Raw genomic sequence first — 15,141 nt, forward strand, 5'->3', positions numbered from 1 at the left:
AAAAAAAAAAAAAAAAAAAAAAAAAAAAAAAAAAAAAAAAAAAAAAAAAACATGATATATTTTTTAAAAATATTTTATTCTCTCTTAGGACCAATCATTTTACAAGAAAAAAACACAAACATTTTGACAAGAATAATGTTATTGTTGGGTTCATAGTAATCCACAAGGCCAAGATTCTTGGAAAATTGGCACTTCACCGTCCTCATGACCAACCAAGAAATCCCAACTACTAAAATCATCTTCCCAAACTCCGACATCACTGCCATTATTACTCGTGTCGTTGCAATATAACCAATCGAAATCGGGGAGCTTGAGGTCTTCAAACCCAATTGGATTCGAGGTTGAAGGAGACGAAGATGAAGATGACGAAGACGAGGAGGACGGAATACAAGGATCTAGAATTGCTTGAGGCTCAATGACATTCATGCACGTTGTTGCTTGTTCCTCTTCGAGGTCAGTGACAATTAATGAGTTTGATGATCTCTCTACATCGGCTTGAAGTTGAACCGTTGGAGAGGAGATAGGTTTGTGAGTTTGGGGGTCGATGCCCATTTTTCTTAGCTTTTTTTTAATGTGAGTGTTCCAATGATTCTTTATCTCATTGTCGGTTCTTCCAGGAAGATGGGAAGCAATCTTAGACCATCTAAAAACAAAAATGTAAGGAAGATTCAAGATTGAGTTAAGAGTTAAGAGAAGAGGAGAAAGAAAAGAGGCCGACCTGTTTCCAAGTTGAGCATGGAGGTCAATGACCATTTTCTCTTCGAAGTCAGAGAGAAGGCCTCGTTTAAGATCGGGTCTTAGGTAATTAGTCCATCGAAGTCTGCAACTTTTCCCACATCGCAAGAGGCCGGCAAGTTTCGGGACTGCCCTCCAACAGCACTGCCCATTTGAGAGGATGAAGTTGATGAGCTTCTTGTCTTCCTCAGCTGTCCATGGCCCTTTCTTCAACCCTACCTTCTCACAGCATGGCTGCCTTCCCATGGTTTCCCACGAACTCCTCTTTTAAAAGAGTGAGGATAATGAATGGAATATGGGAACCCCCTTACCTACGGTTTTATACCATTACTCGCTATCACTTCTTAAATAATGAATGATATGGAAAGAATTAGGCGATATGGGAGGGAATAAGATGATGAAAAGTGAACCCACTAATGAATGTTTTTGTGTAAAGTGAGTTGGAGAGAGACAGAGGGAGCATGCTTAGGTTGTCACCTTCAGAAAGCGCCACCTCCCCCACTCCCCTTTGCTTCCATTTCAAGCCTCATATTTCTCCATCTTTCTTAATTCAACCCAACACTTTACAATCTCTTCAAAAACTGAAAAAAAAAATGGAAAGAAATTAAGTCAATTAGTTTGAAACGGGTTTCAAATTCAGATTCAATACTTAATGGCTCCGACATGAACTATCATAATCAAAAGTGTGAGACCCCACATCAGTTACAGAGGAAAAACGAAGCATTCCTTATAAAAGTATGGAAACGTCTTACTATGGAAACGTCTTACTAACATACGTGTTTTAAAATCTTAATAAGAAGCATAAAAAGGAAAGCTCACTGATAACAATATCTTGCTAGTGGTGGGTTTGGACGGTTACAAAAAAAAAAAAAAAAAAAATTGAAAAATCAATATCGATAATTAAGTTGGTGAATTATGGTATAGTAAAATTAGGAATAAAGCATAGCCATGAACTAAAACACATCATGATAATATTAGATGAGAATAGTTTTCACTGTTAGAAGCAAGAAGTAAGTAACGTGACCATGTTGAGGATATCAGGTGTCGAATTTGAATTCCGAGTTCTGGGTATTGATCGTTACAACATGTAGAGTAGAAGATTTCAACCTCCAACCTTTATGTCGAAAATAAATACAATTAACCCGTGCACATATCAAACCCACTTTGTAAGCTAGGCAAGGACGTAAGCAATACATAAAAATGACATAATATTATGAAGGGAAGAGATTATGATGTGTATATGTATTTATAATTTATAGAAAAGTAGTGATCAAATCTTTGACCCAATGGCACACCAAACACAATCCCCACATCTTTACTTCACTTTCCAAGTCATCCATGTCCAATACTTTTCCACACATTTTGTGGATTAAAAAACCTCTCCACTTTCCTCTACTCTTACCTTCTATCCACACACCTCTTTCTTTTATTCTTAGAGTGCTCTCTTTTTAGGACTTCTCTATCATCTCCACCCATCATAGTAAAATACACGAACAAATTCACGTTTTATCCCCTTTTTTTATTATTGTATACCGACCCTTTTGGCTCTGTGTCGATTGTTTACAGAATATAGATGACGTTTAGTTCTTTACTTTTTTCCCTTCCTTTGTAGTGTCATGAACATCATGAACAACAGACACGTGTCTATCACATAAGGGAGTCATCTAGAGTTTGGACATACTTCAACTAGTTTAAGTATGTATCATTCAAGTAAGAGGTCGACTGTTCAATTCATTTGACATGTTAGAACTAAAAAAAAGTCTAAATGCTTGTTGGGTACAATTGTTGTAAAAATCGTTATGGTTTAGAAGTGGTCTGTGAGATCCCACATTGGTTGGAGAGATGAATGAAACATTTCTTATAAGAGTGTGGAAATCTCTCCCCAGCATATGCATTTTAAAGTTATAAGGCTGACGGTGATACATAGCAAGCCAAAGTAGACAATATCCAATATCTGCTAGTGGTAGGTTTGAGTTGTTACAGTCGGTATATACAATGTTTTCCAGATATTCCTTTTACCCATAATTTGACGTTCTTGACTTTAGTGTTGACTTATCTTAGTATCAACAAGGCATAAATTATAGTTCAATAAGCTACTGTTATGCACGTTCCTTTTTCGATCAATATTGATAATCACTCGATTCAACGTGGATCTCGTGGTTAATTTAGAGTAATTCAAACCACTAGCATGAAAAAACAAGATAAAGAAAGAAGTCATGTGAAGTACAACCACACAAGGTGATTACATGTGTACTTCTTCTACATTCTTCTTCTAACTTTTTATAAAGCAAAGCATTTTGGAGATCACACACAAAAGGAGAAGAAGACAATAAGTTTTGGAGGATATCCCAAGAACCCAATTGGTCAATTAGGTCGACACGTGGAGCGGGCACCGTCCCGACACATGTTCATCTCCACTTTTGCAACTATTTTGATGAGATTTTATTGTGTTTTTATCAAATTGGCCACTCCCCAACACTCCATCTCTCTTCTAATGATGCTTCTTCCTCAAACACATTTGGGAATTAAACAATGAGTGCTTTTAAGGACTTTTCTTTTCCTAATTATTAATTTTCTTTCCTTTTTTTCGGGGATGAAATGATTGGGTTTATGAAATTTTTCAAGAAGTATGTTTGTTAGGTAATGGTAACATAGAGAATTTCATCAATCGTCAAGTTTGATTTGGGCTATGAATCTTTCAAGCCCAATGGGCCTATCCTTTACGAATCACCACTTTGTAAGAAATCCGTGATCCGTAACAAAATATTTCGAAGAGTAAAGTTCAATGCTATGCAGTAGCGACGACCAGATGTATATTTGAAAAGCAGCAGCATTAGTAAGGTTTGGTGTTATGCAATGACATCGACTAGGTATATGTTAGAAAAGCAACGGCAGATGATGTCTTTTAACCGTCGCTTGAAAATAAAACATGTTAAAATGATTTAGGTTGGTTCCTCAAATGCTGATAGTTATGATGAAAGAACATTTAAATGGTCAATTCCAAAAATCTTTGTCGGTTGTACTTTGCCCGAGCTAAGGTCACCAAAGGATTCTCATCCTCCCATAATGTTGAAAGCTACATAGTTAGGGGTAAAACCGTAATTTTAATCATTGTACCACGTCATCAATCCGTGCAGAAAACTTCCATCGCCAAATACAGACCCTCCGATCATTATCCACTTCAAGATTCCAGCTGTTCTCAATTGACATCAAAATTGCAAAAAAATAAAAAGAAGAAATTTCTCAAAACTCCCTTTTTCAAATCAGTTCTAAATCGAAACAGTTTTGCAGTCAATTTGGTTCCTCTCTCTATCTCTACCAGCTGCTTTCTGTAGGCTTCAGGGAAATAAAAGCTTTGTTTTTCAAATTTCAATGGCGACTGAAGAGCTGCCTCCTTACCCTCAGGTTCATTCATGATTTGTTCTTCATTTTGTTGATTTTTTTCTCTTAATTCTTCGTGGGTTTCGTCCTACTACCTCTAATTTCTTGAATCTGCTTCTGGGTCTGTGCGTTTGCCCCTTGATTTGTTCTTGAATCAGAGTTTCTCGTGATTCTTTTTGTTGTTGTTCTGTGATGATTTGATGAACAGGGGAAATTTCTACTCTCGTTCTTGGATTTGATTTGAAATGACAAGGGATTTGATGCTAATTTTTTTGAAGATTTGTAGATGTTAGATCTGTTCTCAAGTTTCTTTCTAGATCTGCAAATCATGAAAGGAAAAGGATGAATCAAAACACCATTTGTGATGGAAATGCTATGAATATTGCAGATGATATTAAGGGCTATTGAAGCATTGAACAGTGGCAATGGCTCAAACAAGTCCACGATATCAAAGTACATTGAATCAACATATGAGAACTTACCAACTGGGCACTCATCTTTGCTCACGCTCCATTTGAACATGATGAAGGCCAGTGGAGAGCTTGTGTTTTGGAAGAACAACTACATGAAGAGGGATCCCTCGGCTGCTCCGCGGCGGGGGCGTGGCAGGCCTCCCAAGCCAAAGGAGCAGAGGGAGCCCCCCAATGCAACCAAGGCAGTGAAGATGAAGGTGTCATCTGGGACAGGGAAGCCAAGAGGACGACCGAGGAAGTTGCCTCAGCCAGTGACCACAACAGCTCTGCCACCACCGAGCGGGAGGCCCAGAGGTCGACCGCCTAAGGTGAAGGCTCTATTGACTGAAGTTAGCGTTCTGTAATAGATAGATTGTTGCAGTGTGCAGTGCAGTGTTAATTGGTAGTGCCATGACTCGCTCTCTCTGTTGCTGTGTGAGCTGTTGTAGTTGTAATTGATGTAAAATGTGGTGTAGTGGTTTGTGTGGGCTCAAGTTGACCTCTGCTAATCATCCTTTCTTTAGTGTTTTCAAACCTTAAAACTTCAAACACGACTCATCTACTAGTAGATATTGTCTGTTTTAACTTGATATGTATAGCCGTCTCATTGTTTTAAAACGTACCCTTTCTAACTTATGTGAGATCTTATAATCTATTCTCTTGGGGGCCAGAGTCTTTATTTGCATATTGCTCGGTACCTGACTCTCATATTACTTGTAATAGCCTAAATCTACTGCTAGTAGATATTGTTCGCTTTAATTTATTACGTATTACCATTAGCATCTTAATTTTAAAACGCGTCGAGAAATTTTTACATCTATAGAAAGAATGCTTCGTTTCACTCTACAATTGATGTTAGGTCTCACGTAAAGTGACGTGTGGACAACGATGAAAAAATATGATCCCTAACTTTAGATTCGTTTAGCAGTTCCATAGCATTGAACTAAAGTCAAAGTGAACGAGTTGATCGTGAGTTTCATTCTGTGAAGTCAAAAGGGCATCTACCTTTTCTGCATCATGGGACCCGACAATATTAAGGAAGGGTAAAATTGGAATTTCATATTATAGGTCGAATCCTTGTAGCATGTTTTGTTCTTGTTCTTACTCACATGTATCTCCAATTTCTAGAAGAGAAGGTTGCCTAACATAGAGTTGCTCGAAGTAAAGCACACTTAACTATGAAGTTCCTGTAACTGATCGAGGCACCGAAAAGAAGGTACATCTTATTAGTATAAATAATAACTTTCAATTCTTTTTAAACATTTGTCAGTCACCTTATCATTAGGATAACTCTCATTTAGACGTGATCTTAATTAATCCATGTATCTCTCATTTACTTGAGTTTCACAAGTTGGATATTTCTATTATATTATAGAAAAATTTAATAAAATTTAATAAAAAATATCAATAAAATAGTGTTAACAACGGTAGACTTGAACTTTAACAAATAATAAAATGTTTTATGTTAATTTAAATATTTTTTTTGGGTTTGTCTTTACAAATTTTTTTATAAAAATCTGTAGACTTGGAAAATTCCGTTCACGTGGATGATGGGAATAAAGAAAGATGACGTGGACGTAACGGCCTTAACAAAGGACGTGGCGTTATATATGTACACGTACACAATGTTTTAGTGCGAAAAATTGGTTCGTGGGTCCACGCGTTGGTTTAAATATTAAAAAAATGTCGTGTTGTAAATGGGGCCCACCTGGGTATTTGCATAGGCGCGTGGGTTAATATCCCCGAATAAAAAGGATCGTGAAAGCCACGCTTCAGCCACGTGGTGTAATCGAAAAGCCACTAAGCTTGGTTCTGTAGAACACGTGGCCTTTTGAGTGGACACTGCAAGAGCAAGTTGACCCCTTGTAATGTTTTCTTGCCACGTGGCTTCCATTGCATTTTACGAGGTTTTAAAGTTGGGATAATGATTTAGAAGCACAGACGTCGATTTAAGTTGGAGCTTCGAAGGAAATTCCCGGAATGGAGTAAGAAATCCCATCCAATGAAGCGAGATCACTCTTACCAGTCACCAAATCCGGCCGGCAAGGCCAAGATATGGCCGGAGGAGGACGACGACGAGGACGAGCTCCTAGCAGCTCTAGGCTACAATGTCCGGTTGTCGGACATGGCCGACGTCGCTCTGAAACTCAAACAGCTCGAAATGGTAATGGGTTTGTCGGAAGAAGACGGAATTTCTCATCTTTCTTCCAACACCGTCCATTACAATCCCTCCGATGTGTCTTCTTGGGTTCAAAGCATGCTCGCTGAACTCAACACCGATGACTCTGTTTTCGCCGAAGCCGAATCAACCTCCGCCATCGCGGCATTCGCCGACGACTCTGAGTACGATCTCCGAGCAATTCCGGGCGTTGCTGTTTTCCCCCAAATCGATTCCAATACACCGAGGAAGCGATTTAAGAAATCAGAGTCCGAATCGGTTCTTGTTACTGCTGCTTCTTCTTCTTCATCGTCGTCGGAGCCGTCGCGCACGGTGGTTCTGACGGATTCTACCGACAATGGCGTCCATCTAGTCCATACCCTCCTCGCCTGCGCCGAGGCCATCGATATCAACAACCTAAACCTCGCCGATACATTACTGAAACACATCAGAATCCTCGTCGAGGCCCAAGGCGGCGCGATGAGGAAAGTCGCCGGTTATTTTGCACAAGCCCTTACTCACCACATTTACGGATTGCACCCACAAAAGCCCTTCGAATATACATCTTCATACACCGATCTTCTTCAAATGAATTTCTACGTGTCTTGCCCGTATATGAAATTCGCCCATTTCACGGCCAATCAAGCGATTCTCGAATCTGTTGGCACCGCCGCAACCGTCCACGTCGTTGATTTTAGCCTTCAGCAAGGCCTCCAATGGCCGGCGTTGATTCAAGCCCTCGCGCTGCGTCCCGGAGGGCCGCCAGCGTTTTATCTCACCGGAATCGGCCCCCCGCCGGGGGAAAATTCTAGCGACGGATTACAGGAAGTGGTTTTGAAATTGGCTCAATTCGCGGATACGATCGGTGTGGAATTCGAATTCCGTGGGTATTTCTGCAACGATTTAGCCGAGCTCGATCCGTCCTTACTCAATTTAGAATCAGAAACCGTCATCGTGAACTCTATTTTCGAGCTCCATCGGCTACTGGCGCATCCGGGCGCGATCGAGAAAGTTCTAAAAACAATCAAAGAACTTAACCCCAAAATCGTCACCGTCGTGGAGCCGGTCGCTGACCACAACGGACCATCGTTCACCGGCCGATTCACAGAAGCGTTACACTATTACTCGAGCTTGTTCGATTCGTTGGAAGGGTCGCTGGCAGGGGAGGAGGATGTGGCGGGGTCGGAGGAGTATTTGGGTAGGCAAATCTTGAACGTGGTGGCGGGTGAAGGTTCCGACCGGGTCGAGCGGCACGAGACATTGGCGCAGTGGCAGAGCCGGTTGGGTTCGAGTGGGTTCGAGATGGTTCCTTTGGGTTCAAACGCGTTCAAGCAGGCGAGTACTCTGTTGGCTCTGTTCGGCGGCGGAAATGGTTACAGAGTTGAAGAGAATAATGGAAGTTTGACGTTGGGTTGGCACACTCGGCCGCTTATCGCCACCTCGGCGTGGGCTGAGTTGGCTCGGCCGAGTTTATCCAAACCGGAATCCTTTGACAAGATGTAGATAAATAGGGAGAGAGTGGTGGGAGTGAGTATTGTAATTTTTTTTTTTAATGGTTTTCTTATGTCATACAAATTTTCTCTGCCATATAAATAAGGACGGTATAATGTTCGAAACTTATTCACAGCAGATCATTTTAAAATTTAAAATTTTAAAGAAAACTCGGAAGTAAAGCTTAAAGAGGACAATATCGACTAGCGGTAAACTTGAACCATTACAAATGATATTAGAGTCAGACATCGAGCGGTGTACAAGCCAGGACGCTTGACTTCTAAGGAGAGATAGTTGAAGAGGGGAACAGAATATAGAAATCTCTCTCTAGCAGATGTGACTACTTAAAATCGTGAAGTTGCCTCCGTAGTAGACGCGTTCTAAAATCGTGAGGCCGTCAGTGATATGTAACGAACATTCACTATAAGGCTGTTGGAACTTCTACCTAGCATACATGTTTTAAAACTGTGAGGCTGCCAACGATACATAATGAATTAAAACAGGCAATATCTACCAGTGGTGAACACTTATACGGTGTATTCTTAGTTAATTAGAATCATAAAGCTAGATTGAGAAACTTTATTTATTAGATGACTTCATCTTCTATAACGAAAAACACGATCGAATTATATTATTTATAACACACCTCGATCGACACTGTTTTTCATCAGACAAATTTCTCAACGTGCAATAATATTGTACGTTGTAAGTAAAGACTTGGTCAGCCATGTCTTCCAATTATTTTTCCCATTTTCTTTAGGCAACGATGCACGTGAAGTCCCTTCCTTCTTACATAGCAAAAAGTGCCTAACTTGCTTTGCTCCTATGGCTTCCCTAAGGCTTAGAGCTGAAGAACGGAAAAAAAAAAATAAGTTCTTTGGTGACTAAGAATTTAAAGAAAGGGTTTATGAGACGTACCATCCATTCCATCGTTAACGCAATAGAGAACGAAGTTATCAACATTAGTTCCAAGATTTGGTAAACGAGCTAGGCGAGCATATGATGTAAGAGTGGTCTTCATCACCTCACAAACCAAATCATCTTTATTTGCCACGAACCTAATGGGTCCAGTGCTCCCAACCACATTGACAGACACCAAAATTCTATTACACTTTGAATTTCTCATCTGTGACGCGCTTCTCTTCAACATGCTAACAACTTTTAGATAAACGACAACACTTAAAGCTTGCTATCTAATGTCATGCTTAAGAACAAGGACAAAAAGGACGAGGACGCAAGATGGTGCTTAGGAATGAGGACAAGAACAGAGACTGGTGCTGATCGAGAAGACGCACTTAACCATCAAGACCGAGACGAAGGAGGAAGAAGATGAAGACAAAGAAATATATATTGTTTCCACCCATCCTAATTGGTAGGGCCATGATGAACACAAAGCATCGATACTTTGTGGGATGTGATATTAATCAAGAAAATCTAGAATAGAATAAGTTTAAAGAAAGGTGGTAAATAATAATAAAATAATAATATTATTATTTTGATTTTGAGAGAATAAAAAATAATAAAAAACGAGCCTTTAGTGATAATTCATTCCATTTTGATTCTAAGATAAATTTCATTTTTTATAGGGTGTGACGTTCATTCTTATTTTTCATATCTAAATCTAAGTCGATATTTTTTTTATTAAAGGTGTACTTGTTCGGTTCTCATTAGAGGTATTAAATATAACAAGGGCAAGATTACACGATGAGTCAATTATGTTTGGAATAAGAATTGATGCTTTACAAATTGAAATGTACACGGAAGAATAGAAACGAGTCTAGTACGAAGAAAGAGAGAATATAAAAGAACAAGAACGAGAACAAATAAAACCCATCTTCGATGAACAAAATAAACGCATTTACTAACAATATCCATAACTCGATCTTCCTCTTCTTTAACAATCTGGACGATAGTTGTTGCAGTTTCTGTGCTTGTTTTCCCTCTTCCCGTTGAGGCAGGATATGTACGGCGGTCGGTCGAAGATCGGGCGGGAGGGGTTTCTGGTTTTGGGACTTTTGAATAATGGTTTAAAAGTTAACAGCATTTTCCCGACCTCCGATTCCATCAAGAATTAGGAATGGATGATCTCTTCTCCGACGAGGCGGTTGGTGTTGCAGGAGGCATTGACGGCGGTGGAAGTGGAGCCGGTGGGGAGGAGGAGTTGAAGAAGGACAAAGATGGTGGGAATGATTGCAGCCATGGTGCGATGGTGAGTGAGTGAAGAAATGGAGAGGAGGAAGATGAAGTTTAATGGAAGGATATTCAATTTTGGTAGATGGGGAAGTTGTGCTTGGATTCGATTTCATTTAATGATGTTGGATTGCCTCGATTTGATTTGTACACCACATGATATAATCGACTATAATTGGAAGAACGATGAAATTAGATTCCATTGTTTAACAATTCCACTGATATTAGATATTATCTATTTGGGATCGTTACGTATCGCTATCAGCCTCACGAGTTTAAAATGTGTCTGTTGGGGAGAGATTTTCACATCCTCGTAAGCAATGTTTCGTTCTTTCTCAAACTTATGTGAGATCTCACAATCCACCCTCTTGAGGGCCAACATCCTTACTGACACAATGCATAGTGTCAATCCACCTTCTTGGGGGCCAACATCCTTGGTGACACACTACATAGTGTCAATCCACCCTCTTCGGGGACAATATCCTTCCTAACACACGGCATAGTGTCAATACACCCTCTTGAGGGCCAACATCCTTGCTGACACACTGCATAGTGTCAATCCACTCTCTTAGGGGCCAACATCCTTGTTGACACACTGCGTGGTGTCAATCCACCCTCTTGGGAGTCAACATCCTTGCTGACACAATGCATAGTGTCAATCCACCCTCTTGGGGGTCAACATCCTTGCTGACACACTGCATAGTGTCAATCCACTCTCTTGGGGGCCAACATCCTTGCTAACACACTACATAATGTCGGCTCTGATACTATTTGTAACAACTCAATGTCGGCTCTGATACTATTTGTAACAACTCAAACTCATCGTTAATAGATATTATTTGTTTTGATCCGTTATATATCGCCGTCAGCCTCACAAATTAAAAATCAATTACGTTAAAAATAATATATTTTAAGAAATAGTGGGTATAAATAAGTTATAATATATTTAATTTTGGATGTTACGTATGCTCCTTTTGACATCTTAGGTTAGGTATTTTGATGTTCATACTTGAATTTATTAATTATTTTATGCATCTAAGTTGCTCATAATTTTAATTATGTGATGTTTTCAACATTTTAATTATTACAATTTGAAATTTACATTTCTAATTTTTTTATTCAATTAAAGAAATCTTCGTAGGGTATTTATTATTTTATTCCTTTACAACGTTCAAAGTCTACTTTTTTAAAAAATATTTGAATTATAGAAATAAATGGGAAAAGATAATAATATTGTTTTATAAATAAGACCAAGTAAAATTTAGATAAAATATCATAATAAAAACATTAAACTAATATGATAAAACAAGAAGCGTTGACCAACCCAATAGCATTATAAATTAACCTCATCTTCATAACAAAGAGCCCACCACCCTTCCTCCTTCCGCCGTCGTCTTCCTTCGCCGTTTACCACCACCACCATGGCTGCAACGATGTCGATGAAACCCGCCACCATAGCGGTCGTGATTTTGCTGCTCGTCTCGACCAATTGCGATGCTTTTGCACTTACCAAACCACTTTTCAACCACACCCAAGGTGAGTTAATTTGCTATTCAAAAATTTGAAAATCCTAAAACCTTTTAGGTTTGTAGTAAAAGTAGTGTCTTGAATGCCATAGGTCCCGGAAAACACGTCATCGGAGACGACATCGACACCGAGTTTCTAATGGAATCGCATATTAGTAGGGTACTTGCGGAGGAAGATGAGCTTAGGTTTGAAACCATGAGGAGTCCTAACCCCAACATTGCATCGGTGGTCGACTGCGAACGACCGCCACGCTACGACAGTTGCCTCGGCGAAGGAAAGAACAACCCACCGTCCGAAAACTGTGATCCCTTCAATCGGGCTAATCCTTGTTGATTAGAATGAAATGAAGAAGAATAAGTAGATATGTTGTTTGGGGTTTACAGCATTTTTAAGGAATTAATAATGTAATGAACACATATTTAGTGCTCACTAAAGATCGTTTACTTATGTAATATGTTCGTTTGATGAATATCCCTGGAATGGAACTATCCTATACTTAAATAATTTTACCAATACCGGATTGAGTTGATACATTTTTATATAAATAATGAACGCTATCTTCGTTGGACGAGATCTTTTGGAGAAACCAAAAGTAAGATCACGATAAATTATGCTCAAAATGGACAATATTATACCAATGTAAAGGTTTGTTGTGCCCCTTATCTTAACTTAATCATACCCATGTCAATAGAATACTAATCTCGAACAAAGATGTCGTGATAGCCATAAGAGTTGCAAAACGACCTAAAATGATTTAAATGATTTTTGTATCATAGATAATACGAAGTCTAATGTAGATGGTATATGAATTAACAAATAAGTTGGTAATAGGGTTGGTGGATTATAGGGTAAAAGTTGATACCGAGTAGTACCAAACCCGATTCGACTAAGTCAATTTTCGTTTATAAAACCAACTTTACTTTTTTTTTAAATTAATACTTTATATATATATATCTCGCTCGTTTTTTCAATAACATTTCTCTCGACAATCAATACAACAATTTTTATTAAATAATAAACTCAATCCAACCGTACATTTTTTGAGTTTGGTTGGTTAGTGGTTTGAGTTACCCAATAAATATATATTTTGAAAAAATTATTTTCATAAGCGGCTGGAGAATAAATAATAAAAAGAGTCATGCATATAAAAATCTATATTTTAAAATTAACTATAAATTTGGGTTTGTTCAATTCAATCTAATCTAATTTTAAGAGACCCATGATTTCAACCCGACTCAACCAAAATATGTTTATAACAGAATCCGAGCCGAAACCGAATCGGAGATGTAACATCAAATCAAAACATTAAACAAAAGACAAAACAATAAGTAGGAATGATGAATGCCACTATTGAGCTCAACAGACAAATAATGAATAGCAGGAGTTAGACATTACTACAAATTAAGCTCATCGCCATACTCAAAACACCTCTCCCCATTCTTCTTCCTTCCCAATCGTCCTCCTCCGCCGCCCATCGCCGCCAGCAATACCAACGACGGCAATGGCTGCAGCCGCACTGATGATACCCGCCATGATCATGGTTCTGCTACTCAACCCAACTGGATGTCACACTTTTGGTAAGTTTGGAATCACTTTTTAAAAAACAAATTAATTTATAATAATTTTATGAACCCATTGTATCTTCATCGCGACCCAGATGCAAAGCGAAGCCTGGTCGGAGACGAAGACATTGAGTCGGAGTTTCTTATGGCGTCGCACATCAGCCGGGTGTTGGCGGAATCCCAAGGGTTCGAAACCAGCGCCACTAGCAACGCTACCGAACCGGCCGTCGGGGAATGCGACAGGCCGCCACGCTACGACAGCTGCCTTGGCGAGAAAAGAAGTACTCCACCGCCGGAAAATTGTGGACCCTTCAACCGTGAACATCCCTGTTAGAAAAAGAAGACACCGCCGTATGTTTAAGGAATAATGTAATAGGTGGATAAAGATTGGAGTGTTTCTTTCATATCTTTGATGAATTGAGTTATCTTTTTAGTTGGTTTTGATTAAATAAATAAATAAAATTGATGAAAAGTGGTGATGTTTGTGATTTATGGGTCAATGTTATTATTGTATGGACAATAAGCCATATTTTTCAGCAGATTCACTGTTGGTGACACTACGTTATCATTACTACCATTGCCTTTATCCACGTTCTTGTTGCTATCTAAAGAATGGGAGCTAACAATGTTCGTATGCTTAGATCTAGAATCGGGTATTCTCTTTTTTGGACGGTCTATTTTGGACTTCCCCTCAAGTAGGGAGAGATTTCCACGCGTCCTTGTTTCGGGCATAGTGTCTTTGCTGGCACTCGTTTCTCTCTTCGATTGATGTAAGATCTCACACGTTCCCCATATGCTCAGCATCCTCGCTGGCACTCGTTTCTCTCTCCAATCGATGTGGGGTCTCGCAGGCTCCCCCTCCAACTGTGGGATCTCATCTCACAATCCACCTCATTTCGGGGTACACGTCCTCCCTGACACTCATTTCTCTCTCCAATCAATGTGGGATCTCACGATCCACCTCTTTTTGGGGCCTAATGTCCTCTCTGGCACTCGTTACTCTCTATGTGGGATCTCATAGGCTCCCCCTCCAAAGTGTAGGATCTCACAGTCCACCTCTTTTTGGGGCCTAATGTCCTCTCTGGCACTCGTTCCTCTCTCCAATCAATATGTGATCTCACAGCTCTCCCTCCAAAGTGTGGGATCTCATCTCACAATCCACCTCATTTCGGGGTATAACGCCCTCCCTGACACTCGTTTCTCTCTCCAGTCAATGTGGGGTCTTATAATCCACCTCCCTTCGAGGCACAACATCCTCACTGACACTCGTTTCTTTCTCCAATCAATGTGAGATCTCATAATTCACCTCTTTTCGAGGCCCAATGTCATCGCTGACACTCGTTCCTTTTTCCAATTGATGTGGGATCTCACAATCCATCTCCCTTCAGAGCCAACGTCCTCGCTAACATACCGCCCAGTGTCTGATTCTAATATTATTTGTAACAATCAAAATTCACTGCTAGCCGATATTATCCTCCTAGGACTTTACACACCCTTATAAATAATGTTTTGTTTCCTTCTCCAACCAATGTGGGGTCTCACATTTACACTCATCATATATTATTCACCTTCCTTTCTATTTTGTCAATTTTACCTACGTGAGCATGTCCTACTGAGTCTATATGCATGTGCATAAAGGGTGATA

The 15,141-nt window shown here is 39.6% G+C and overlaps 5 protein-coding genes across 5 annotated transcripts; 3 read left to right on the plus strand and 2 right to left on the minus strand.

Annotated features, from left to right (window-relative positions):
* Positions 1 to 125: 125 nt before the first annotated feature.
* On the minus strand, positions 126 to 1,069 carry LOC111492679 (transcription factor MYB20-like). The gene is made up of 2 exons (XM_023142074.1): positions 719 to 1,069; positions 126 to 643 (listed from the first exon to the last, which is right to left on the minus strand). The coding sequence occupies exons 1-2, from the start codon at positions 979 to 981 to the stop codon at positions 151 to 153; spliced, it is 756 nt and encodes a 251-aa protein (XP_022997842.1). The 5' UTR covers positions 982 to 1,069; the 3' UTR covers positions 126 to 150.
* A 2,916-nt stretch (positions 1,070 to 3,985) lies between these two features.
* LOC111493263 (HMG-Y-related protein A-like) lies at positions 3,986 to 5,179 on the plus strand. Its single transcript, XM_023142909.1, has 2 exons — positions 3,986 to 4,140; positions 4,505 to 5,179. The coding sequence occupies exons 1-2, from the start codon at positions 4,108 to 4,110 to the stop codon at positions 4,931 to 4,933; spliced, it is 462 nt and encodes a 153-aa protein (XP_022998677.1). The 5' UTR covers positions 3,986 to 4,107; the 3' UTR covers positions 4,934 to 5,179.
* Positions 5,180 to 6,265: 1,086 nt separating this feature from the next.
* On the plus strand, positions 6,266 to 8,313 carry LOC111492824 (DELLA protein GAI-like). The gene has a single exon (XM_023142299.1). It carries the CDS (start codon positions 6,571 to 6,573, stop codon positions 8,227 to 8,229), a length of 1,659 nt encoding a protein of 552 aa, XP_022998067.1. The 5' UTR covers positions 6,266 to 6,570; the 3' UTR covers positions 8,230 to 8,313.
* A 454-nt stretch (positions 8,314 to 8,767) lies between these two features.
* Positions 8,768 to 9,544, minus strand: LOC111492858. The gene is made up of 2 exons (XM_023142343.1): positions 9,136 to 9,544; positions 8,768 to 9,064 (listed from the first exon to the last, which is right to left on the minus strand). Exons 1-2 carry the CDS (start codon positions 9,365 to 9,367, stop codon positions 8,898 to 8,900), a joined length of 399 nt encoding a protein of 132 aa, XP_022998111.1. The 5' UTR covers positions 9,368 to 9,544; the 3' UTR covers positions 8,768 to 8,897.
* A 2,234-nt stretch (positions 9,545 to 11,778) lies between these two features.
* Positions 11,779 to 12,449, plus strand: LOC111492901. The gene is made up of 2 exons (XM_023142408.1): positions 11,779 to 11,943; positions 12,026 to 12,449. Exons 1-2 carry the CDS (start codon positions 11,829 to 11,831, stop codon positions 12,265 to 12,267), a joined length of 357 nt encoding a protein of 118 aa, XP_022998176.1. The 5' UTR covers positions 11,779 to 11,828; the 3' UTR covers positions 12,268 to 12,449.
* The last annotated feature ends 2,692 nt before the right edge of the window (positions 12,450 to 15,141 follow it).

Source organism: Cucurbita maxima, unplaced genomic scaffold, assembly GCF_002738345.1.
Source record: "Cucurbita maxima cultivar Rimu unplaced genomic scaffold, Cmax_1.0 Cma_Scf00018, whole genome shotgun sequence".
In the NCBI taxonomy this organism is placed as follows: domain Eukaryota; kingdom Viridiplantae; phylum Streptophyta; class Magnoliopsida; order Cucurbitales; family Cucurbitaceae; genus Cucurbita; species Cucurbita maxima.